This window comes from Ambystoma mexicanum, chromosome 8, assembly GCF_040938575.1.
Source record: "Ambystoma mexicanum isolate Mex_15411 chromosome 8, UKY_AmexF1_1, whole genome shotgun sequence".
In the NCBI taxonomy this organism is placed as follows: Eukaryota; Metazoa; Chordata; class Amphibia; order Caudata; family Ambystomatidae; genus Ambystoma; species Ambystoma mexicanum.
The window spans coordinates 1,294,843,442-1,294,870,250 of NC_090929.1; the positions used below are offsets into that span (position 1 = coordinate 1,294,843,442).

The 26,809-nt window shown below is 45.3% G+C and overlaps 1 protein-coding gene across 3 annotated transcripts in view; it reads left to right on the top strand.

Moving 5' to 3' along the window:
* The window catches only part of CFAP46 (cilia and flagella associated protein 46), a 2,698,259-nt gene that overhangs the window by 1,808,477 nt on the left and 862,973 nt on the right, over nucleotides 1-26,809 (top strand). For all 3 annotated transcript variants that reach the window (XM_069611407.1, XM_069611408.1, XM_069611409.1), the window contains exon 43: nucleotides 3,427-3,615. In XM_069611407.1, the coding sequence (XP_069467508.1) occupies nucleotides 3,427-3,615 (189 nt within the window). The remainder of the gene's footprint in view (nucleotides 1-3,426; nucleotides 3,616-26,809) is intronic.

A 26,809-nucleotide genomic window follows, 5' to 3' on the forward strand; every position in this document is an offset into this window, starting at 1 on the left:
AAGTGTAATTGGGTTTTACTTTCACTGAACTGCTGAGTGCATTCAGAAATAGGTATTGTATGTTAAAATACTTGTGCTTGAGTAGCTTAGGCCTCTTCTGAAAGTATATGAGTTGTTTTACTAACTCAGGACTAAGTTCTTAAAAGTAATGTTACAAGGAGTATACTTGTAACAGGGTTGGGTTATTACGTGATGTCTTGACTGAGTCCTAACTGAGTGTCACTGCATGACTTACAGGGTCTGCCTACTCTTGAATTACTGACTGTATTTTAAAAGTGTATCTAACCTGGTTTTACTACCCAAGAATAGCTGATTGCATTCTGAATGTATTATAGGTTTCAATCACCATGTACTACTGATTGTCATTCTGACTCTCACTGGGTTTTTATACCACTCATTTCGCTTTGCTTTCACTTCCCCCACACTTCCATTAGTTACCTGGTTGGTTTTATTCTTTGGATAAGTATGTGCTTACTCGTCCCCCAGGATTAGGCCATAACTCCTAGAGGCTTTCAAACCTTCCTCTAGCCCCCCCGACCCCTTTCCATGCAAAAGCGGTGGAAGCAGTCTCTTTCACTCAGAGCTTGATTGTTGGGCTGCTATCGAAGAGACGCCATGAGTCCCCTTTTGTTGTTTCTAGGTACTCTTTGATAGTTTTGTCTGCTCATGAAGCTGGCAGCTCTATCCTGCAGTGTTGACTATCAGTTGCTACATTGCTTTCTGGTGCTGGTTGTTAGGGAGAATTCTCATTTATGGCTAATTTCCCTTACCTAGTGAGTCCCTCAGCAGCTTTTCTGGATTTCTGGTGTTTATTTTTTCCACCTGGTAAGAGTCTGAGCCTTTTTCCCACTCTTACAGTGCATTTTTTCTGTGTGTTGTACTTGTTGTGCTCATGGGCTATGGAGTGTCTCCAACTCCCTAGGCATCATCTTTTTACTTGTGTGTCACACAGCACCTTTAGTGCAGTGACACAGGGATGTCTTTTTGGCTTCCCTTGTGAACTCCATTTCTGGGAATGACTACTGTCCCCCAGAAACATGTAAAGTCACCATTGGCATTACTAGTCCTTAATACAGATCCAGTACAAACCATCTTACAATGGAGTACTGGAGGGGAATATCTTTCTCCTGTACTTCTGTACTTCAAGGGGCACTTTGTGTCCCCCTTCCTGACTCGACATGGCTGGTGGCAGTGGTAACTATCATTTTTACACGGATTCCTGTGTTAGTGTTCTGGCTGTGGTGAAAGATGTGAACATAAAACCTGCTACCCCATATCATTTTTATTTTGGGTCCTAGCGTGATTCTTCGGCATTTCGTGTTGGAAAGGTCTTTCTTGTTGTTTGCCTTTCACGCCAAACCAGGTTTGATTTCCTTGTTCCCCGTCCTTTGGCTGGCTTCTGTGAAGAAGCCCTCCTTTGGCGTCTGGGTGTCTAGGTGCGCTGAATGTGAGAGAGGGGTTTGAGACTCCCTGCACAGAGTCTCCTTGGAGACCCATGTCGCACTCTGATATGATTAGTTGATGTGACTGTCCAGCGGGACAGCCACCCTGCTGTTTGATTGACAGCCAGGCTGTGTGAATCGGGGAAAACTGCATAAAAAGCAGGTCTCTGGGGCTGGAAAGGCAGAGTCGCCACTGGATCGAGAGAACCGAAGAGAAGCTGACAGAAAAGGACCTCTACCACGACGGAACCTCCCGATGAAGCTCTGCTGCGGGTCCGAATCTTCAAACTTCGACGACAGGGAAGATCTGCAAGGAATCCTCTTTCCTTGAGCTGGTGGGAACAACCAGTTTACCAAACTGAAAGCCAGACCTCCTTCCTGGTCGAATTTTCTGTACAGAGCTACAGTGAACCGGATAGCCAGGAGGAACGGACCCTCTTTGGGTTTTAAGGAGCGCACCATTTATTCGTCGCTTTGCTCCGCTGCTGGTTTCTTCCCTGAGCAGTGCAGGACCCTCCAGTCTTCCTCCTTCTTGTCAGTCCGACAGTCGCTTCAGGAACCGTGAGCTTGCAGGACCTGCCAGGAACGTCTGCCACAGCTACAGCATTCTTCTGCTCTAAAGGTACTGTGCTAACCCGGTTGTTCGTTTCGTCAAACGCAGTGAAAGTGTGTGAAATCTTTTGCCAATCCGAGGGCTTGTCCTTCTCTCTTCTTTAAAGTAACTTTTCATCCGACCAACTTCGTTTTGAACTCTACCCTGAACTGTGTGATCCTCTGCAAAAACTTTGGTCCAGGCCCCTTTAATTTGATTTCCTCACTGTAGTTCCTTTTTCTAGATTGCCCTGCTTACTTACTTGTTGGTGCTGCTCAATTTCTATCTAACTTTCTTTCCCTCCCTTTTTATTTCTGGAGTGCCATTTTGCTCACACTTAATTTTGAGCCTAACTTGTCCAGAGTCTATTGGGTGTGGTGTAGTGTATTATAATCGTGATTTTTCAGCTGCTTGATAATAGTGAAATGTTTAATAACTGAAGTGTAAATAAATGTATATTCTTTTACTCAGAAACCTTGAGTCACTGTGTGTTTGAATCATAGTAATTGCTGTTCTTAGTGTAACTATTGATACTGCTCACTTTACTCTTGAGATAAGTCTGGCTGCTCAGCCATTTCTACCACTTTACTGTGTAGTACAGGCTTGTACCAAAGGTGAAATTGTACTGTCAGTTGTAGTCCTAATTGTGTGTGGTGTTCCCAAAGGGCACTGCATATAATTCTGCCTAACAGCTGCTGCCCTGAAGAAGCTTTTGTTGTAGTGTGAAAAGAGGTCACGTCAGCCTCGCGACCATTGTGACTTGGTTTGTATGTCTCCAGGTATGCTGGGAGGTGGATGGTGACAGAGTTTCTTGACTTGGTGGGCAGGAAAGACAGGGGAATCGTTGAAAAATGCACAAGCAAGTGCCAGATGTTCTGGGTGTCTTTTCCATCGCTACACCAGCAGAAAATGAAGTCCAACAAGGGCGAAAGCACACGCCTCTGACAGAGGGTCATGTGACTGTTGTGACCTGTGTGGAAGGGTCGGGAGGGATCTGGATGATGCTGAGGGGTCAATAGGCAAGTGGAGTCTCGGGCTTGGTGGATAGAAAAGGCAGCAGTTGCTTCAAAAATTCACAAAGAAGTACCAGATGATCTGGGCGTCTTTTTTGCTTATCCACCCCAATTGCAAATAAAGCTGGCTGGTAAGAGTGACAGAAGCCAAGCCTGCTCATGTGCCACATGACCCTAGCGGCCTCTGTGGATTCGGCAGGAGGGCTACAAGAGAGGCTGGATGTTGAATGGGAAATAAAGAACTCTGGCTCAGTGATCGGGAAAGGTAGTGGGGGAATCATAAATGCCCAATGCCTGTTGGATAGAGTATGCTGTAAAGTGCTTGTTTTATTGGCTTGAATACTTTTTGCAATTAACAACATGCTTTGTTAACCAACAGGAATGGATAACCACTGCACGGTTGCTGGGCCATGCAGCACTGGCTCACTTAGAAAGTGTACAGGCTCTTCATCCAACCTGTACTGACATGAAATCACAGTGCCTGTACTTAACTGGAAAATGCCTTCGTTTACTTGCTGAAAAGGTTGACCCTCTCAATCCAGATGTGTATTGGAATGAGGATATTTTGGTATGTTTATTTTTCTACATGCAATGAACAGTTCACACATTTAACAAAAGCCATCTCCTTTCTTGATACATTACTGTACATTTTATGAGTTTTTTTTCATGAAAACACAATTATGAATTTATGGAATAGTGAACCGGCTGTGTCTTGAACGCCTCCTAGCTAGGAAGCCTGCTTGGCTGGAGAAGAGTGGCTTGATTGTCTGCTGATTGTGTATTTGTCCCCTCCAGATGGTGTCTGGGTCTGCACAATTATGTTGCACTATTAATTTAAATTTGTCAGTATGAAACCTAAATACAGGAGCACCTTCTAATAATAATAATAATAATTCTTTAATGTGGTATAGAATGAAAATAAATTCAAACTTTACACATTACAATTTACAAGTTACAAAACATTATACTTGAATCATAAATATACACAAATATGTAGAAACATGAGTGAATATCAAATATAAAAAGAGCAACTAAAAAGGAACAGTTACACAACAACTTTCCTTATAAAATTTACAAACGATCATACCGGAGTATATTACAAAGGCCAACTTGTGTCTAAATTGGAGATGAAATGAGTATATTTAAAAATATAGCCGATTTCTATCTCAAATAAGGTACTCTATGGATTCCTTGATCTCCTCAATATTGGGATAGTTCCAGTCCACACTCCAGATCAAGTTCGACCTGTTGCCATATATTGTAAAGTGCAATGAATAAGTGCATATTGCTGGTGTTAGTGCAATAGAGCCAGAAAGACATTTCGCGTATAGTTGCAAAATCATGTACGAATTCACCCAAGTGATGTAGAATTGTGTCCTTCAGTATCTGGCATTCAGTGAGAAGATGTCTGGCTGTCTCTAGGCATTCTGAGGATTTACAGAGACGGCATGTACGCTCATCAGCCGGGATATTCTCCCATGCACCTTGAAAGCGAGCGTCCCCAAACAGCACGATCCTCCCCGAAATGAGAGACAATGAAGGACTCTCCCAAAACTGGGAATAAGGCCAAGACAGAGTGCGGGTGAGCGTAAATGGGAGTTTATCAATCAAAATAGGGCATGCAAAGAACTCTGCAAACTCCGAGAGCGCTCTGTCTGACAATAGCAAAGACAGGCGTATATATTTACAAAAAACGTCATCAAAATCTACATACTATAGGGGGCACAAGTTCATTGGGATTGGGTGGCGACGACTAACTGTAGGTGCTGCTGTGGCGTGGTTGGTCTTGGCTGGAGGACGTCACTGGTCAGCCTCGTGGGTTGGGCTGGGCCTGGCAGGTCGGCTTGAGTTCATTCGGGCGGTGTTGGTGTGCCAATGCGGCCTGTGGCAGAGATGAATGCCTTTCCTGACTTACTTGCCCTCGGCCATGCACACCACAGTCATTCAGTCATTTACTGTGTTATTTTCTTTAGTAAATCTTCCAATAGGTTATTTTATAGGTTAATGCAACACAGGAGGAATGCACCTTGTGAGGGGTCTGGAGGTAATATATCGAGGCCTGGTTACCCGTGTCCTGTTGACCGGGGCCATAGGTCGAGGGGCTAAGCTTCGGGGCCTGGGACGGGCGGCACAGGTCTTTCTGTCTTGTTAGAAGTTGTTATGGATGTTCCGCTGTGTGTTGTCAAAGTGTTGGGTGTCCTGATTGCACAGGGCCATAAGTCTAAGATGGTCCGGTGGGTTGTGGGGTTTACGAGGGGGCGCGTGAGTTTAGACAAAGGTTTACTGCTGTGCTGTAAATAATGCAGGTGGCTGGCCGCGGCCTTGGGTGCTGCAGTGGGGGCTACAAATCTTTGAATTGGCTCCAGTCTGGTCGGGGGAGGTGTGATAGCGCAGCGCGGGCCTCTGTTCTCATGTCTTGGCAGCCTTCGCAGGGTGGGAGGGGGAATGGCCTTGTCCGCATTCACAAAGGTATCTCCCTCGTGTGTTGCCGAATGTAGGTAAAGACATCACAAACATTTGAACACCTTCTATAATACTTATTCAAAATCACTTTAAAACATGCATTTGAACTTTGCTGGATGTGTCTCGATTATACCCAGTCCGAGCACCATATTTGTACATTATGTTCTAGCAGCTACAGTATTTTAGTTACATGCATATACATTCGCAGTAAATGAGGTAGTAGTTGGGTCGGTGGAGTACATAGAAAACGACCCGCCACTGTACGTGACGGTGGTAGCACATAAGGGGCTTAGACATACACACATGATAAGTGCATTCCCGCGCATCCTTTACATGAGTTCATAGTATAGTTGCATTCGCTTTCTCGTGTACTCTAGCAGCATTAGCTTAGTTATGGCGTAAAACCATGGGAGGTAGGTTGTCCAGTGATACACGCAACAAACAGATCCCTGGAGCGTTCCTTTATTATTAGCATCCACCTGCAATGGTGTGAGCTCGCCATTGCTTATATCATGGGAGCGTGCTCTCTCATTTTAATACATTCTACAGGCGTTTGTAATATAAGAGATTTTGTGGAAGAAAGCATACTTTGCAAGTGGTCTTGACATTAATATATACATATGTACAAAGACTGTCTGCCATCAGATGACCATTTTACTGTTCTTCTCATTGTTCAGGCCTGCTGGCCGGGTCATGCTGATAGTGATAATACACTGCGGGAGGTGAACTGTTACAGTGTCAGCGTATTGCGCTAGCTCATGTCCGTCTTGTTCGTGGGAACGTGCTCGCAGCGGATCTGCCAGGGTGCTGTGGCAACAGGGAGGTGACTCTCCAAGGGTGGGGGCCGCGCTACAGTGCGCTGAGCTCACACCATCTTTGCCGGACAAAAAATGGTTTCTGGGCCTAGCTAAATTTGTGTGGCAATCAATACGTGTGGGCACTCGATACGTGTGGGCAATGTCTTCAGCGGGTGAGCCCTCCACCACCTGGCCCGGGTGGTACGAGGGAACGCCCAAAGAGCCATAGCCCTCACCTGGGGAGAAAACGCAGGCGAGAGGGGTCTCCTGGACCAGTCCTCCCCTACAACCTCTAATATACAAAGTAGGCAATTTCTCTAATCTAAACAGGATGATGAAGCGTCTGAGTCTTCTAGAGGGGCAGAGGTATAGGTAGGCTTGAGGTTTCATGAAATTATACAGTCTATATTTCACAAAATGATAGGTCTTAAGGCTACTTATGTGTGCAAAATTCTCAAGCCAATCCCAAAGGTCTACTTTTTTTCCTAGTGCATTTAAGGTTTCCTTGGTGACAGTTGCCCTCTGTGTGTCCATCCAATGTCTAAGAAAAATGTAGTCATATCTTTATGTAGGGGCGAAGTAGTATATTTTTTGGTCACCTCCTAATGGATCACAGTTAATAAGGGGTTAATAGAGCCACCTATCATCTTAAGGTGGAACCCTGTTCTTTTCCTCAGTACCATTGCTTTCAAAGAGGGGTGGCCCAATTCAAGTCTAATCAGGGCCATCGGTACCCCAGGGGGGTAACCCCAATATCCGTCTCCAGAACTTGCCCTCCAGCACTTGCAGCCACGCAAAATCCATTGTATGCAGTGACTCAAGGCCATAGATGATCATGGGGGCAAACACTTGGATGTAAAGATGACGCGTCCCCAAAGGGTAAAACCACCCTGCTTGTTTGTAAAAGAGGAAATTAGTGAGGTGACTTGCATGGCCCTAGTGATTCGACCCTGTCTACAGAGTGAATAATCGCCAAGGGGCTCAATTTCGACTCCTAAATAACGATATGATGGAGCATAGGTTATGAGATTTCCGTGTACTATCAAATTCACGCGCGATACTCTTCTCCTAGTGAATCTTAGCACCTTTGTCTTTTCCAGATTAATGGTCAAGCCATTTATCCTGGCATAATCCCATAGGGTAGAAGCAGAACGCCTCAAACCACCTATGGTATTATCAAAGACAACCAGATCGTCCGCGTATGCTAATACCGCGCACGATACTTCACCTACTTTAGGAGGGCAGTTATCAACCTCGGCTAACACTGCAGGGATGTCGTACACATAAAGATTATAAATGAGGGGTGCTGTGACGCATCCCTGCTTTACCCCACTATCTTGGATCACATTTCGGGTCATGTTTCCTTCCTGATTCAATCTAAGGCACGCCGTAGTATTTTGATGGAGTAATCTTAGATAGTATAATAGACCTGACGGGCATCCCAATTTCTCTAGCTTGGTCCATAGCCTCACTCGGGGGATGGAGTCAAATGTGGCCTTAAAATCGATATACAGGGCGTACAACGGGGGCTGCCCCTTACTAAGTGCCCGTGTACGGAGTATATCCATGACCAAAAGGTTATGTGAGGTGGAAAAGTCCCGCCTAAAACCGCATTGAAATCTGCTGAGTATTTTGGAATTTTCTACCCATTTCTGCATCTCACTAAGCAATAGTGAGGCAAACAGTTTACCTGAGATCTAGCATGGATAGAAGCCTGTAATTATTAGGGTCAGTACGGCTTCCTTTTTTAAATACAGGAATGAGAATGGCTGTTTGCTAGGACCGGGGAATTATCCCCTGCTCTAAGATCTTATTGAAGAGTAGGGAGAACAAGTCAGCCCAGAATAGAGGATGGCTCTTGATCACTACATTAGCTAGCCCGTTGGGTCCGTTGGGTCCAGGGGCTCTAGAGGACTTAAGGGCAACTATTTTATTTCGTATTGCCTCTGCTGAGACATCGAAAGGCAGCTGGGTAGGGGCCTTATCCGAAGATCTATTCAAGGTTTCCACTCCTCCTGAGTTTCGGCCTAATAAGAATTTTTCCCATGTCTCCTTACTTATTGGATTGATTAAGGGGCCTTTGGCCTTCTCTCTGTTCTCATTTAGGAGTGACCAAATGCCGCGGGAATTTCTAGAGCAGATAGTTTGTACCAACTGCTGATGTCTAATGTTTTTCTCTGTTATCTTAATGTTCTTGATATCTGCTCTATATCGGTTTTTAATTTTTCTTAATTTCTCGCGGTACAGGGCTCCAGGTAAGTTCATCGATTTCAGACCTCGAATATCCGCTCTTAATCCTCTCTTAGCATCCCTAATTTCCCTGTTAAACGGAAGTATAACCCCCCCTGTTTTTAGCATATGTCCCTTGTTAGCCGTGGCATGCTGACCTGAGAATCTGGATATCCAATCTTCAATCATTTATCGTCATAAGTTTGAAGTCACAGAAGCCTAGAACTGAAATAGGTTCAAGAGCTTCAGTAGCTAATCTTATGTTTCTCTCAGACCACACTATTCTGGATCCTGCGTAGTTGGCTTGGATGCTACCCATGTTCGAAGGCACGGAGGTAGGGATGGGGATGCGAAATGTGCACTGCAACGACGCATGGTCGCTCCATTCGTTAGGCTTCAAGGACATGTCGACTACTCTAGTCTGCAGCTCGGGGCACATAAATATGTAATCTAATGTGCTAGATGATAATCCATTAGACCAGGTGTGTTTCCCCGGCCGGTCTCCCAAAGTACGGCCATTAATCATAGCCATATCCCAAGCTCCAAACAATTGCAGCCAGCCTAATCCTTCAGCCTCCCTCTTTCCATGGGTCATTAAACACCTTGCACTGAGATCAGGATTAGAGGATATGAGTGTTTCATCTATCATCTGGCAATTGAAATCCCCCATGACCACCACAGCGACATTGCCCGTTCTCAACCACCAAGAGGACAATAAGTCCTGTATTTCCTCTTGTAGTGAGTCACGAACCAGCTCTCCTGGGGGGTTGTAAAGATTAATTAGAAGAAACCTTCCCAAACCATTTTCATCATAATATTCGGCTTCTACTGCCAAAAGCTGCTCTTCAGCTTTACACTGAATCTTACGGGACGTGATCGTATTCACTACCCCAGTTAGTAAACCACCATATGGGCGACCCTTGCTGCCCCGTTTAGCCACCGATTGATGTATAACAAAACCATCTAGTAATAATGGATCAAGAGACCAAGTCTCTTGAAGACAAATGCAGCTATATTGAGACAGTAGGTCTACAGAGCCCTCCGACCTCAAAGGATGAGAAACGCCTCTGCAATTCCAGGAAAGTAGTGAAAAGCATCAATGGTTCTTTAACAGTTGCGGAATGGATTCTAGGAGCGACTTCAGAACTTGCTGTATTTCAACCAGAGCAGGGTTTTCCCCTCCCCCAGACTTAAGCACAATAGCCGCAGGAGCTGTTGTCATAGTGTCTTCTGGGTCAGGCAAAGGGACCTTCTCCAGTGGGTCCACATCAATATCAATGTCCACTGCTATCAGATCTTCTTTGTATTTTCTAATTAATTGCGCCTTAGTCGGAAAAATACAATGTATGGCAGAGACATTGGGATTTGGGCCCTCCAGGGCTTCAATAAATAGAAAATCCTCAGATTTTAAGACACGGAGTTGAGGTATATGATATAGTCTTGCTAGTAACTCCGAGTGTGCTAGCCAGGGATTTTTGCCACTGGGGTACAAGTTCTTGATGAAGCAAATACGATTCGTGTTTATGTCATTCACTGACCTCTTCTGGTCCGATGATGAGGGCTTGACAGATTCTTCTAGCGCCCGTATCTCAGGGATATGCTCCAGCTGTATATGCATACTGGATTCCAGATCAGGCTCAGAAAACATCAGATACTTCATTTACGTCCACTCCAGTGATACTTCTCTTCAAGTATCAGCCAGTCTGATAAAGGGCCTTTTGCCATAGCCGCCCTTTGGGCTGCTCTCACCATTCTTTTCCTGGCCTTTTTGGAACGGGTCTCAGGTGCTGGTTTAGGTCCTGCTATAGGCGGTTGGGCACATATTGCAGCTGACTTATTGTTCAGTGCCTTTTTTGCCAATCTACGTTGTTTCTGTGTGGGAGGGGACCGGGCACTATGCTCCCGCTCCTGATAGTCAGCCTCCTCAGGGATTATCTCAATTATACTATTGCTGTTAGGTACATGTTGCACCTCGCCCTCTTCCATCACCACTTCCTGCTCGTCAATCGCATCAGCTACATGTAATGCATCTGATAGATTAGTTTCTGCCTCTTCTCGAGGGAGGCCCTTAGGACCTAATGCCATAGTGATGGAATTAGTGTTGGCCAGGATACGTCCCGACATCTGTAGGAGTATCTTAAGGGCAAATTGCAGAGCAGCCACCGATGATTGGAGCTCAATTATCTTTACTGAGCTAGGGTGTTGTTCGATATTATCTTCCATCTCATTGTCCGGTTCATCCTCCATCGACGCCATTACTAGATTAGGAGAAGCAGACAAGCGTCCGCTGCTTCCCACAGCATTATGCTCCCCCATGACGCTATTCATGCTGTTTTCTTTTAAAGGGGTTATACCACTAGATAACCTCAGGGGAGTTTGTGCCCGCATCCCTCTCTGTATAGTCAGACAGAGATCTAGGAGGGAATTGTTGTCTATGTCGTCGAAATTGGAGGTATTTAAAGAAATGCCATCATTATGTATCAGTGCTGCCGTTTCCTCGATTACAGTGGAATTGGTGGCCGGGGGAGGATTCACAGGAAAAAACTCAGTTATGGCCCCTTGCGCCACCGGCAGAGCATATTTGGCATTCTTTTTAGTTTCACCCCCTTTCTTGTGGGACTCCTTAGGTTCCTTTATGGGTTGAGACTTATTTTTGCGTAGATTATATATCGAGTGGGAAGCTCTTCTACCCCGCTGCATGTCTACGTTATAACTCACTTCGATTCAGAGTCCAGAGAGTATAGATCAATCCAGACAGGTGTGGTGAAGAGGGCTGGTGTTGACATGCAGAGATAATTCCCCTTGTTCTGCACTGGTGAGATGAATGGATTTCCCACCTTTTTCTGAGACCCCCCTTACCAGTATAGTGAACCAGGGAGCTTTGGAGCCCGGATCAAAGGCCGAAGCACACGGTCTCCGGGAGATGCTAGCGGGTTCCCCTTCTTCTCCAGTTCGGCTCCAACTTACTTCTAAGGCAATGGGTCGTGCTATCTAAGCGGGACTGCCACCAGCTCAGGTAGCCAGGCCGGAGAAGGGTGTACCTATTCCCAGCGCCACAGCCACACTTATGGGGGACTCACTGCCTCTTCTAATCCCTGCCCCCCTCCTCCTGTCATGGAGAGAAGCCCACCGGGATAGAGGCACCCAGTGAGTACACACTCTCAAGCTTATTCATATAGTGGGCACTGCTGAGACCAATCCAGGCCGTGCCCACCTCTTTCAGAGGGGCTCCTTTCAGTAGAGGAGCCAGTCACCTGGTACCCCAGCAGCTAACTGCGTACCGTGACCGGGTAGGCTGTAGGGAACAAGTGCCACAGGGAGCCACAGGAAGCCGCCGCCCCGTGCCGCGCAATATTTAAATATTTAAATCAGCAGAAGAAATTCCGTGTCTCGGTGCGGTGCGGCTAAGCGGCAAAGCTTCCACGCTTTTCAGTGCCTCCTAGGCTCTCACCTGCTTCTTGCCTGCACTTCTCCCTACGACCTGGGCCTCTCCTTCTCCTTCGCTCCTTCACCTGCGAGGTTTTCCTCGCCCGCTCGCTCGTAACTCGTAACTCGAAACGCTCGTAACGAAACGAGAGTCAGATTCGAGGAAAGGACCCACAGACGTGGGTTTGCGTGTCAAGCCTCACCTCTCACTCCAGCAAAACTTCTCACAGAGGCCGCCTCCGACACGATCTATTAAGCACCTTCTTCTGTGACTAAAAACGATCAGCTGTCCAAAGGAGCCAAACATAAAATGTAGATTTGCATTTCTGATAGTTAAAAAAAAATCTTCTTCAAGAGAGATATCAATGAATTAGTTGACAATACCGAGCTGTCCTTCAATAAGTAGAGCGTGGCGTGGCTCAACTGGGTCTACTGGGTCCGGCGAGGCCTTTTCCATCATGGCTGCCATTGCCTGACTCTGTGCTGCCTCACCCTGCCGATAGCTCCAGCATACAAACGAAGTCGGTTGCCCATGGAGCCAGAAGGCAAATGCAGACTTCTATCTAAGGGCCGTATTTAAGGGGCACAGCGAATCCTATCTGGGTCCTGGAGGGCTCTGTGGGGCCCACCCTTGTCACCTGCCTTGCCTGCATCCTTTGAATCGTTCATTGCTTGTTTGCTGATAAGCCTCTTTCTAGCCCAGTGCTACAGCCTCTACTTCTATACTTAATTCGCTTGAACACCTCTCCTGTTCTCATTCCCTGTGCCCCTGTGAGCTCCGCTGCTAGTGCTCAGCCTCACAACCTTTTAACCTGAATAACCTGATTTACCAGACACCCCCCCCACCCATTGACATTTTTCCAGCCCTGCCTCAGCAGTTCTCACCAATCTTTCGCCCTGCTCCTCCGATGGATCGTAGTGCCTGACTGCACTCTCTACTCTCGATTAATTCAAACCCCTGTTACTGTTCTCCACTACCCACATGGCTATTTCCCATGTACCCACAGAGCCACCACTCAAGGGTTCTCACTCTCTGCTGCTTTTGTTTGCTCAACTGACTTAATTCGCCTCTTCACACCTGTTAGATTAGCATTTCTAGGCACCTTAAAATCTGCTGCCAAGCTGATCGTTTCCTTATAACGGTTGAAAGTCACATCTAGGCGTGCCAGACCACTGTATCTTTGGTTATGCTGCATGTAGCGTATCTTGTGGAACTTGAACTCAGGTGTGCCCTAGAAACATTACCCTCCTTCCTGGACTAATGTAGTGCATTTGGACCCCTATGCTGCCAGATGTAGCCCCTGACAACAAGAGGTGAGGCTCTGCCTCTCTATGTAACCATTTCACTTTGACTACTATGCTGCTAGATGTAGGCCCCGCGACAAGAGGTGAGGCTTTGCCTGACTGTGTACCCATTACAACATACAAATGTAACCATACACAATGCCCTGCACTTGACCAATGTACCACGCACTTCTGTAACTAGCGCCTAGATACCTCAGGGTTTTGTGCGCTGAAATAAATACATACATACATACATACATACATACATACATACATACATACATACATACATACATACATAAATAAGGGAATACACTGAGCCACTAGCTTAGGGCCCTGGCTGCTGAAGTTGTGAAGTTTTAGTACTGAAAGTTCATTTCTCTTCATATTTAGTTGTCAGGACACCATCTTTGTCTGAATCACACTATAAAGAGAAAGAGCTTTAAAACAAAGTACCTTTTTGCAAACCAGTACATTGTGAAAATATTAAATAACTAACTCCTTGACTGGAAGTTCATGTTTGTGCTACCCCAGCAATACTACATTGGTGGAATACACAGATCCCAACTTTTAGTACTGAAAGTTCATTTCTCTTCATATTTAGTTGTCAGGACACCATCTTTGTGTGAATCACACTATAAAGAGAAAGAGCTTTAAAACAAAGTACCATTTTGCAAACCAGTAACCAGTACATTGTGAAAATATTAAATAACTAACTCCTTGACTGGAAGTTCAGGTTTGTGCTATCCCAGCAATACTACATTGGTGGAATACACAGATCCCAACTGAGGGTGTAAGACAGTACAGACAAGACTGTGACAAGGAAGATTAGATTGTTTATGACGATTACTCAAAAATAATCAGAGCAGTATCACATTGCCCCATACTGTGTTCCGTGTGGCACACAAGCGAAATGCTAAAAGTCTGGTTCTAGACCCAGCATATCACTCAGGAATAAAAGTTATTATCAGTTGAAACGAGGAGTGTGGGAAAAATGCACATGGAGTTGATGGGGCTGAAGCAAAGATCCACCCGACCTCTAAATCATCCTCAGTGAGAGTAGCTGTCACTTGAGAAGTAGAGAAGTTGAACAAGGTTCACAATGAACCCTGGTGTCCAGACATATCAAACTGAAAAAGCACAGCAAGACCAAGTGCACTGACAGGCACTGAGAGTCGTCGATCATCCAGCATTGGAGAATCAAGGTAAAGCCCCTTTCAGCGAGCCAAGCCAGCCAAGAAATGAAAACCCTAAGGCAACTCAATGTGAGCTAGAGCTCTGCCAGAAATTCCAGCAACCAACACGCTCTTCTTGCTGCGCGGCCTGAAACAGACTTGCGTCTAAAAAGAGAAAGACATTGGCAAACTGTGTGACACTTAGTGAAGCTGGCAAGAAAACGCAACATATATATTGCAACAGCTTTGATATATTGGACACTGTCAATCTAAAAAATGCATTGCAGCAACCTGTCGCACAGAAGAGAAGATCCACAGAAACTGAGACGCTGAGTTATGTTGTTCAGTCCCTTTATTACTATAACTGGTGAGGTTGGGAGAAGGCTTCAGGAAACTGCGGTGGAATCGTAACACAAAAGGCACACAGATAAGTACAACAATGCAGTGATATTGGAGGAAACCGAACACGTTAGACATGTCAATGTACTCTAAATAGGACCAGATGTCCAGTTTTCAATTTCCCTACATAGGCTAAAAGGATCCTTTTTTAGTGTTGTAATCCTGAACGTCTGTTCACATAGTTTATCACAGGGTGACAGGGTGGTTTAGAGTTACTATATCTTTAAGGCTCCAGTGATTGAAAGGCCCTACTGCGCTGGATGTGTGGAAATTCCATGGGGGAACACAGTCACCCTGTGCCCTAGGTTTGTAGGCACTGACATGCTTTTGCCACCCTTTCCCCGCCGGGTCCATTGTCAGGTTATAGTTATTCTTCTGTCCTACCAGCCAATGACAGTTAAGGGTCACAGGATCCCTTTACAGACTCAGCTGTAACAAGACAGATGTTGGCAGTTTCACTTTCCTTCTCACCCGAGTCTGGGGTTTTTATCTCCAGTCCGTTGCCTCTTAGCTCACTGACTTAAGCTCAGGCCGCATCTGGTCTGTGGCTCCATAATGCCGTGGGCAAGATTTTTCCTTTGCAGAAACCAAGACTGAAAAACCTCCTACAGACCTTCTTGTTGCCCCCTTCTTTCCTTCACCTCCTTTTATTGCCCGACTCACTTACTTCAACCCTCTCTTGGTCTTTCTCTCGTCCTCTCCCTTTGTTCAGGGCTGCTTGCCCTCCTGCTCCTACTTTTCTCTTGAGAGATTTTCTCTCTTGTATTTGTATTTATCTCTCTTCATTAGCATTTCCTTGGCTACTCTTACTTTTTACTCCTCCCATTGCTTTCTTGAGGATCTTTCTTCTTCCTCTCTTTTATTCGTCCCTCCCAGATGCAGCCTTTTCCTTGCTTCACCCCCTCCACTTACTTTTATTGCTTTCTTGTGGACCTTTCTTTCTTCCCACTTCTCTCAGACCCCTTCTCCCAGGCTCCAGCCTTCTCCTTCCTCATCCCTATAATGCTTTCTTGAGGGTCTTTCTTCCCATGTTGTCTCTGTCCCTCCTCTTCCTCCAGCCTTTCTCTGGCTTCTCCTCCTTCCGCCTCTTTTCTCTGTCTCTTGTTTTCCCACAACCTATTCCTTGCCCCTACCTCCTGTTCTCATCCCCGTCTCCTCCTCTGATCTCCACTATGGAATGCTGTGCACAGCCTGTCAACTGTAGCTTGTGTGGCTCTCTTTATAGTGTGCTGCTGGGACTAAATGGTCCATTAATATTAGGGATTGGTGGGCGGCTCATGGCTCTGCACATTCTGGCATATGATATGATATGATATTTTATTTGTATCGCGCTCGTACACAAGTGTTTGAGAGCGCGACAAGGCAAGGGAGGGGAACAAGGGAGAACAAAAACAATGATCTTACTGGACCCAGTGACATTGAGGACGCGCAAGTGCATGGGAGAGGGAAGGGGGAAAAGTGCATGGAAGAGGGGAGAAGTGGAGTGTGCGGAGCAAAGGAAAAACAGATAAATAATAAAATAAATAAATAACAAAGGCAACAAAAACAGTGGTGGTGCAGCCAGCAAGTGGCAAGTGCTGGGTTGAGGCAGCAGACAGGGTATGTCTGATAAGTGCAGGGAAAAAAGGGCCGGGGGGTCTGTATGGTTACAGATGCAGACCCCAGTGCAGGGATTGCCCAGAGGCAGTGCGGGTGGGTGGCAGGGTGAGCAGGTACTTGGGCTCGGAAGACAGAGGTAAGGCCAGGTGCACAGCGCTGAGACAGAAAAAGATCAGCAAGGGAGAGGAGGGGCGAAGGCAGAAGCAAAGAGGAAGGTCTTACGGTGCTTCCAGAACCGGAGATGGTTCTCCTCAAGTTTCAGAGTGGCAGGGAGGCTGTTCCAGAGTGAGCCCCCAGCCAAAGACAGAGATCTACCCCTAGCTAGTTTCTTTGAAAAACGACAGACCCTGGGGGAGTTAGAGGTAGAGAAGCAAAGAGCTCGAGAGGGGAGGTATTTAAGGAGAGATAGCTGAATGTATTTTGGACCCTGTCCCCAGAAGGCCTTATGGACAATGCAGAGGGTTTTGAATTCCATCCTTGGGTCCACTGGGAGCCAGTGGAGAGATTTCAAGGCTGGAGAGATACGGTCCCAGAGCTTGAGGCCAAGGACAAGTCTTGCAGTCCTGTTCTGGATGAGTTGTAAAGGGCGGAGAGTAGAGGCAGTTAGATTTAGAAAGGGGCTGTTACAATAGTCCAACCTAGAGAGAACCAGGGCTCGGGAGACAGTGAGCTTCTGGGGGAAGGAGAGGAAAGGCAGAATACCTCTGAGGCGGTGCAGTAGGAAGTTTGACTTTTTAAAGACATCAGAGATGTGGGCAGAGAAGGAAAGTGTGGAATCAAAGATGACCCTGAGGTTCTTAGCCACGCAGGTGGGGATCGGAGGAAGGCCAAGGGAGACCGGCCAGAGAGTGAGGGGAAAGGAGGGTGAGAGTGTGGCGATGAGGAGGATCTGTGTCTGGCTGGCTTTCAGGCATAGATCATTGGCGGCACACCAACCCTGAAGGGCATGTAGGCAATCGGAGATAAGAGAAGGAGAGGAGGTGGCCGAGGGAAACCTGAAGATGAGTTGAGTGGCATCAGCATAGCACTGGAAATTGGAGCAGAAAATGGCAATGCAGTGGGGGAGTGTTGCCAGGTATTGGTAGAGAGGTTAGACCACTGGGGAGCACCACATGTAGAAAGGGCAATAGATGAAAGGAAGGATTCAAGTTGGACCTGGGAGGGTTGATCAGGGAGGAAAGAGGTCAGCCAGGCCAGAGCCTGATCAGTGATACCCAGGTTGTCAATGAGACAGTTGAGCAGGATGGTATGGTTGACCGTGTTGAAGGCAGAAGAGAGATTGAGTAGGATGAGGATAGAGGGCATGTTAGAGTCAAGGTTGGAAAGTAGATCTTGCGGAAAGTAAATATGCGATTTGCCCGCTATATCTGCTCCCTCCTCCTGCCCAGGTGCCCCCATTAGTGAGTATAGTTTTCCCTCCTTTGACCTACTCCTCCACAGGCTGCGTGACCTCCTCTTTCTGCGGCTCCACAGCCTGAAATTACAAACAGGCTGTCCATCATTTTGGGGGCACTTACAACTGTCATGAAGCATGCCTGACCCTACTGTGCTGTCTCAGCACATTTTATTGCCGGTCTTGCTTCTTCTGTGCATCATCAAGTTTGCATCAGCAGCTTGAGGGAAAGCTCACTATTTGTCTTTCCAGTGCTCTAACTCGCAGACCAGTAGTTGGTGTTCAGCATTATCACAATAGGTCACTGTCAGCTTGCGCTTCCAGTTTCACTAACCGTCACTTTACTATTCCCTAAACATTGTGCTCCTATACCTGGCTTTATGGCAGGTTGATGTTTTTTCGCTAGCATGCTTGGGACAGAGGAGAGGCTCTGCGTTCCTCTATGTACCCCTCTAGGGTCGGTATTGAGTAGCGCAGTGCTTCTCCTGTCACCAAGAGTCTTCCAGCCTGTCACATGGGACACTGTCACAACCCCCAAATCAGACTTTGGCGGGCTTGTATTTTTACCATTAGAGGTGAATACACCTTACTTAAATTGAAATTCTACTAATTTCTCAACCAACAAAGCTTCTAGAAAAAGTTTCCGAAAATGCATGCTAAGCAGATAAATTCCTACCACAGAGTCCCCATCTTTGAAATCCCCTTCAGGCATAGCCTTAACTGGAACTGGAAATGTTTTCATTCACTGCCAGGCAGCGCAGTGCCACTCCAGGCCATCTCCTTCATGGTTCATTTGTACCCTTTTGTGTCAGTAGTGACCTCATCTAAGTAAATGCACCAGAAGCCACAGTGTCATTTCCTTCAGTTTCTTTTTTTCTGTGTCAACACACCGATTTTTTTCTTTTTGCACACAGGCCACTTCTTTGATGTTTTTTGAGAGAAATATGTCTCCATAGTGAGGTTTTAAGCTCGGTAATCATTGTAGACGAACAATGTCCATTTCCACTGCACACCGCAAGTGTGTTTGGTTCCTCAGCAAGGACCACAACATTAAACAATGTTGGGTGTGTCAATCCATGCACCCTAAGTCCCACAGGAAGCAGACAGCAAAACATCTTTAGGTAGAGAGCAAGAAACGCATTCCTGCAATAGATTCATTGACTTCTACTCCCTACTCTAAATCTGTTCCAGACACATCTGACATTTTTAATGAGGTCAGAGAATGTGGATAGGAAAAAAAGAAAAAGAAGAGTTGCCATCATTCACAGAGGGAGTCCACTTCCCTTAGGACCCACCCCCCCCCCACCTCAAAAAGCATAACGGCAAGTCCCAGAGCAGGTCAGAATATGAGTCACCTTTTCGTACATCGGGTGGGTTCAGACCCTCATTCCGTACTTCATCATCTACTCCAACAGAGTCGGGGGAATTTAGGGTGGCGGGTTGAAAGATTTTGCCTGCGTCTCCACTATTGGTGCACCCCCCTTGCCCAAGGAGTCAGTGTCATTGGCCTCAAGGGGCAAGCACCCTGTTTCCTTCTCCCCTTCAGCGGCAGCACCATCAAAGTCGGCACCTGGCCTTTCAGATGCTATGCCTTTGCTTCTTTGGGATCCCAAGGTTGATGGGTTCAAGAGCCTTGATAGGCCAGACCTCTTCCAGAAATATCAAGACATCTTGGAGGAAGATGTGGTAGAGGCGGATATTTCCTATGGGTTGTACCCTGGCGATTCTTTGAGAATGTTAGCTTTTCCCAAAGAGTTGTTGCCCGAAGATCATTCGGAGCAAGCTGTTTTTCATTTGACTCCGGACCTCCATAGTGCCAGAGGATTAGACACTTCTCCAGACTTAAAGACTGGCACTTGTGGTCATTTAGGATAACGGTACCAGGGTTATAGACACTCTAGAGTTAGTAGCTTGCACAGAAGAGATGACACATATGGGATAACTGATATCCTGGTGACTTAGACTCCAAAGTTTCCTGTACTACGTTTTAGTTTGGCGCTTTGGCAAAATTGATGAAACATGGCTTAGATATGCCTCAATTCCTGCAGTCACTAGAGATTTGGCACCAAAGCAATGGGCTTCTGTTTTCAGACCTGCTTTTCCTCACCTCTTATCCCACTCAGAATGCCTAGTAATTCAGGCTGTGATAGCTGTTTCCAGGCATACTGCCTTAGCAACTAGGCTCCCAGACAGTGAATCAAATAAATGTGATACCTGGGGAAGAAAAATATTTGCTGTTGGCATTTTGGCGCGAAGCGCTCTTAATACGTCTTGTATGCTAGCCAGGTTCTAGCAGGCCTTGTGAGAGACTAGGGTGTAGCAGGAAAACATTTCTCTCCTGACACTCAAGGTTCATTTTTCCCCACACTACTGCAAGATACAAGACTCTTCAAAAAAGATTTTGCAAACCGGTCTTGATTCCACAGACTGCGTGGGCATGGTATCCCTAAAAAAATATCCCCACCAAAAATATCGCCGTACATATGGCCGTTTGTCTCGCCATACCATCTTTATGGGGGGGATATTTTTTGGGAGCGTGGGTTGCAGTGGTGTCCCCTGAACATTTAAAGTAATGCAGGGGTTGCGGGGCTGTCCCCCGCAGGGTCCATGGGTCAATATTTCCGCAAATATATGGCAATATTTTTGTATCGCAATATTTTTGCAGGGATATTAACACATAGAACCGTGTTCATCTGTATGACTACAGGAGCAGTGGTTCGAAATCATTTCTGGATGCCAACAATAAACTTCTCACAGGAGGTCCAAGCCCATTTTTTCAAAACAAAAGAGATGATGGCTGGTAGGTTTTTAATCAATATAAACCTCTGGCAATTGCTCTGGGCAACCCTCCAGACTATTGTACTCGCACCTGCCTAGCCCTTCCATACAGGGGAAAGGCCATATGAAAATCCATCTTTGTCCCACCCCAAAAGGGTCAGTGCAGCCCAAATTGTTTGATCACATCCCTTCTGTACAAGACCACAAGGATTCTCAGACATGTTTTGTCCTTGTTGGGCGTCATTGGTGAGGTGTATCTTGGGTCTCTAGGTTCAGCAGGCTTTCTAATGGCTTAGCAGGTTGAGGATCAATGGTCTGGAGGGTTGCCCAGAGCAATGCCAGTATCAGGAGTGTTGCTCAGAGCAATGCCAGCAGTTAAGATTAATTCAAAAACTACTGGAAATGCCCTTTGATAACTCTGAACTCATGGGAATGAATGCTGACCAATCTATTGAGACTATTGCTGCTTCAGCAGATGGCTCTGCTTTTGCTTAAGGGAGCAGTGAGTTTGTTCCAGCAGAGGAAGTGGGTAATATCTTGTGTTGCATTTATTTCCTGAACAAGAAGGATGAAGGTCTCATACCCATTCTATCTCCAATTCTCCTCAACAAGCTTCTCTGAAAGTATCACTTCAAGATGGTCACCTTGGTGCAGATCCTCCAAGCTCTGGAATTGCACTTTTGGCTGAGGTCTTTAGATCTGCTGAACAAGTATATTCACAGCACTCACTATCCACCCAAAACATTGGAAATACCTTTGTTTAGTGATTGGAAGCACCCACTACCTGATTGAAAGAATCATCACTGTTGAACTTCAGGATGATGTACACTTTACTCAACGAATTAGGTTTCTCCCACAATTTAAGGAAGTCCTTTCTGCTCCCATAACCCCCAAATTCCCGCAATTTATAATAGCAGTCTCGAATAAGGAGTGAAGCATGGATTTCCCTCATGCAGAGAGAGGGACAATCATTCAGACCACCATAGCCCTCTTCCAACCATACAGCAGGCTCCCAGCTGGCATTTTCTGAAGATGCTAGAGCTCAGGGCATCCCGCATCTTGTTAGAACCAGAAGCAAAACTGCAATGCAGTCACTCCAGTGGTCCCTGAATAACCAGTGGTCCACATTCAACAGGGACATTAGGACTTTATTCTTTTGTGTACAGCCTCTACCATCCTCCTTTGGGGAGCTGTTATTGTGTTCATAGCACCTGGGAGCCATCCTGGGCCCACCAACTGGCAACGGTACTCATGATGGCACCTCAGATCCTTCCCTACCCCTTTCCTATTGGGATTATGGCTCCTGTGATGGCGGTGGCAGCAGCGGCAGCCTTCCGGCATTGGGTGTCACCATTTAATATTTTCTATACATGTGCATGCGCAGGGAACCACTGTCTCGGTTACACGCATGCACAGTGCAGTGTGTTTGGTCTGTTATCACAGCAGTGGAACATGAGGCTCTGCTTCTTGACCGCTCTCCTTCCCGAACTTGCGTTACAAACTTCTCTGCTCCTTGAGAGGTGACGCTGCCCTGTTCCTTTTCTGTTCATTCCCTGCCTTGCTTTCTGCCTTGTTCTGACTCCTGCTCTCCTTCTACCTTTCCTACTTGCCTGCCCTTTCTTCCTGGTGAGTTCCTTTCTCTCATCCTCCCAGCCACCCAACAGTGTTTGCTCACTGTCACTTCAGCATGGTAACCCGTGGGAGGCAGATTCTCTGTGGTGTTGGAAGACTTAATTCCTGTTTTGGACTCAGGGGTTATCATAGCCCTAGTCCGGCATAGGAGAGTTGCCTCGATGCTCGCCTTCACGTCTTCTGCACCTCGGATCTGCTTCCGGGACCCTGGACCACCCCAAGACCCCACTAGCAGGTACCAAAATACAGCATGCTGTGCAGATTGACCATTTGCAATGGCTACTATCACCTGAGAAAGAGGACATGGAGGCCTTACAGGGCCTATGTGACGAGTTTCAAACCGTATGCACTGAAGTTGCTTAATTGATGTCAGAGAATGCCATACTGAAGGAAACCATGTTCGCAACTGCATCTGAAGCCCTAGCAGAGAGTTCTATGGGACAGTCCTGTGCAGTGAAGTTTGATGGGGCCCCTAGAAAACGGAGCAAATTTTGCGATCTTTGTTCCATTAAATTTATGTTCCACCCAACCCATTTTTCCAGTGATAAAGCCTAGATTGGCTTAATTTTGAATAACCTCACCGGCAATGCATTGTATTGGGCTGCACCTTGTGTTTCTGCAGTGTCCAATGCTGGATTGATTAGTGGACTTTGAAAACGATTTTCTGGAAGCCTTCAAATCCCCGACCCAGGCATCCAAGGCACAGATTTTCTTGTAGACGTCAAACAGGGGACTCGGGACTTGATTGCATACAGCAGTCGATACAAACAGTTGGCCCCCGACTTACTTTGGCTGGAGATAACTCAGTCGACCTTGTATTGCAGAAGTTTGCATGAGGAGTTCAAGGATGAGCTGGTACACGTAGCTGAGGTGGTCATGTTACAAACATTAATCGAGCAGTTTATGCGTAGTGACTTTCATCTGATGGAAAGACGCACAGAATGACATTGAATAGACAGACCTGTTCGGCGTTCTGACCACGGTGTACCTACGGTGACAAGCAACCCTGCTCTGGGAGAGGCTTCATTGGAAATGATGCACATTGGTGAGTCCCATTTTCTGAGGCAGAAAAACGCTGGAGTCATCTTTGTTAATATTGTGGCACCTCGGGACATTACTTGGGATCTTGCCCTGTTCAAACAACGCTGCCTTTGGAAAACTGAAGGGCCTGTCTTCAGCGGAGAAGGCGGTGATAGGTAATGAAACACACCATCCTTCAGTGCAACCCACACAGCCTGTGCTTATGTTCGCTGTTGAAATGGAGTTCGCACAGAGAACCAAAACTTGCCAAACGGCTACGACTTATGCTTTCTTAGACAGTGGTGCCCCTTGTAATGACATGAACCATGAGTATCTCCTGCACACTGTGGTACTCACTTTTCCATGTTCCCAAGCCTCTTTTGTACAGGTCATTGATGGGACTCCTCTGGCGTCAGGTCCATCATCGGTCAAACCATTCCCATCAACATGACTATTGGATGGCACATGGAGAAAATATCCATCAATATCATGAAAACACCAATTTATCCCATCTGAAGGGAATTTCAAACATGAGGAATGTGTGGGAGGAATTATTGTATCTAACAGAAAGAACATAACCCAAAGGCAAGTCATTTGTTATTCTCTTCTAATTATCTCATTCATAAAAGGAGCTAGATCTTTCCACATGCACATACACACATATTAGTGATACCACGTCTTTTATGTGTGGCTGTCTGATCATTCTAGTAGAATGTGTTATTTTATATGTGTGTGTATGTATGTGTTTCTTTTAAGTGTCATGTAACCTAAACTATAGCATGTATACTACAACACTATAATATATTTATTAAAAAAAGAAAATAATCAGGGATTATTTTTAAAGAGTTATGGTGAGCATCTATAAAATGTCTACAAACATCAGGAATGATGAGTCCTCCAGTATGGTATATATACTAGAACCCTAGACCGAGTCCTAGGACCAGCCACCTTTGCTCCCTAAAAGCACACCTGATACTGCCAGGCCGAAAAAAATTGCAAAAATACTGCCAACAAAAAGAAGGAAAAAATTGCCTTGTGAGAGCGGAGGCCCCTGCTTTCACCCTCACAGTTCCACTGTTATGTTCAGATCAATGGTACCGGCAGAGTAGTGCCACACAAAGCAGCTCTAAACTTATAACTTTTTCATCTGAAAAGAAACTGTAAGGTAAAAATCCATATTTTAAATTTTAATTTGTATGAAAGACTTGGAGCAAAAAAGTATGGATTACCTAAAAAGATATCGGTTTGGGTGTGTGTGTGTGTGTATGTATACACACATATATATATAACGAAGAAAGAATGTGTGCGCCGCCGTACATGCTCACCAATATCTATCACAAATATATCCAGACTTTTATAGCTCACATAAAGCCATTTATTTCAGTACAGCAGCATGATGAATAATCTCCTGACCCGTTTCACCACCCTACGGGATAATAAAAGTGTCATAGAAAGTGTAACGTGTGCCAAACAGAGGATACAAACTAGCAGTGTGTGTTGGCCATTTTATAACATGTTACAATACATGCACAGTATTTAGAAATCTTCCTTATTCTGTAACAGTTAGTCTATGTGCAAAGTATCTTAATTCAAAGTCGTACCTAATGTGGCTATATAGTAAATAACACCTTTATATTTGATCAAGTTGGGAATTTGATCTACTATGATCAGGTTCAATTTAATTAAAGTTTAATAACGGCCAAGTGTCGTTTTTATGTGCTTTGCAGGAGTACAATAAAAGTTGTTTTCTAAACATAAATTCTATGAATACAATCTGGATTGTGTATTGAAATGTTTAACAATATGGGCAAAGTGACCTAAAATGGTAGTATTGTGTTAATTTAATATGGAGGAACTCTGTGATCACTGCGCCGCCCATAATGTCGATTTACAAAAAGCCGACTTCCATAATTGCGCAGTGCAGTGATCACATACATCACTGTGCCTCGCATTCTCCTACCCACATCTCCCCCTACCCACTTAGCTTTTCGGCGGCACACACAGAAGTGTGCTGCCATCTCAACTGTATCTCTGCAGCGTCAGTTCTGTCCCACTAACTTGGGTCTGAACTGGCTATGCCAGTTACTTTTTTTTGTCTTTTTTTTTTGTTGACTTTTATCTTTATTGTCCCCTGCTACAATGTAATGGGTGTGGGGGACACCCCGCAATCCTCGACCCCATTACTCTGACTAACAGGATCGAGGGACACCCCTAGGACCTCCGCTTCCGTTAGAGTAATCGGGGTCTGGATATTAGTACAGCGCAAAGGCGCCATATTCGGTATAGGCGACATTACTTAATAATTTTCCGACATATATTGTTACCTCTGTGCTTAAAGTACATGATTTGCTAGATTTTAATCTGCATCATTACAAATATTGACTTTAGTGTGATTTACACAACGGTATTAACATTTATTTTGTATTAAGTGTGTACTAAAACATTAATGAGCAATGTAAGAGCAAAATGTTCTGAAAGAAATATCTTTAAACAGAAGTTAATCCCCTAAATACAATCATTAAATGTTCAATATACAATGTACTCAAAAATGAATCTATACATCACCATATAAAATATTTCTATAGAAAAAACACACAAATCTAACCCTAAAAATTCACCTTTAAAAACACCATTACAAACGTGCAGGTAATATACATTTCATCGCACATTAAGCTGTCTGAGTGCTCTCAAGTTGTTAACTGTTAAAACCGGTCCTATTTCAATATTGGTCTAATAAAATGTGAAGTCACATCTGGTCGAGAGCGTGAACCTACTACTAAGAAAAGTCCATGCTATAGCAAAGTATTGTTAGCAATAGTGAGAATATTAAACCTGATATGATATTCATCTATAAAGTGCAATGGTGCAAATACCAGAGAAAGATCATGAAACAACTAAAAAAGAAAAGCATTTTCAAACAGAAAGAGAAACGTCCAGATATTTGATGAAATGTGCCATTCATTGTAGAAACCGTTTAAAAGGAAACCAGGAAAAGCTGATGAGTTTGTCACACATACACTTCATTTAAACCACCCATATATGCAACCCCTCGTTAATACAATGTAATTATTGTAAGGAATTGAAAATTAAAGATACAAAGTAACAGAGTGGTCCGGCGAAAGAAGATTGCCCAATTGAAAATCTCTGTGAAATGTTTGATGCTGTAGAAGCGGAATTAACAGAAAGAAACTGAGGACATACAAGATTTGAACTGTTTTTGGGTTTGATCCTGGCAGAGGGAAACCTGGATTTGAAAGATATCTTTGAACTTTAAAATAAATACTGTGCTCGAAATGACATCTACCAAGAGGCCTTGGTGTAGGAGAGAAAAAGTGACGTTTAACAAAAAAATGTTGAAGTGGTCATGCTGAGGTAAGGCCAAAGCCTTGCAGTTTCAAAAGTTTTCGACAGCGGAAGGAAAGCGAAAGGAGGCTTGAGCCCGATGGAGGAAAGCCTATGAAGGTGTGATTGAAACTTTGGGGAAAGGGATCCGACAAATTGTGATTGAAAGGTTTGAGACCGGCGGAGGGAAACCTGTACTGAATTGCGGTAAGCAGAAGGAAATTA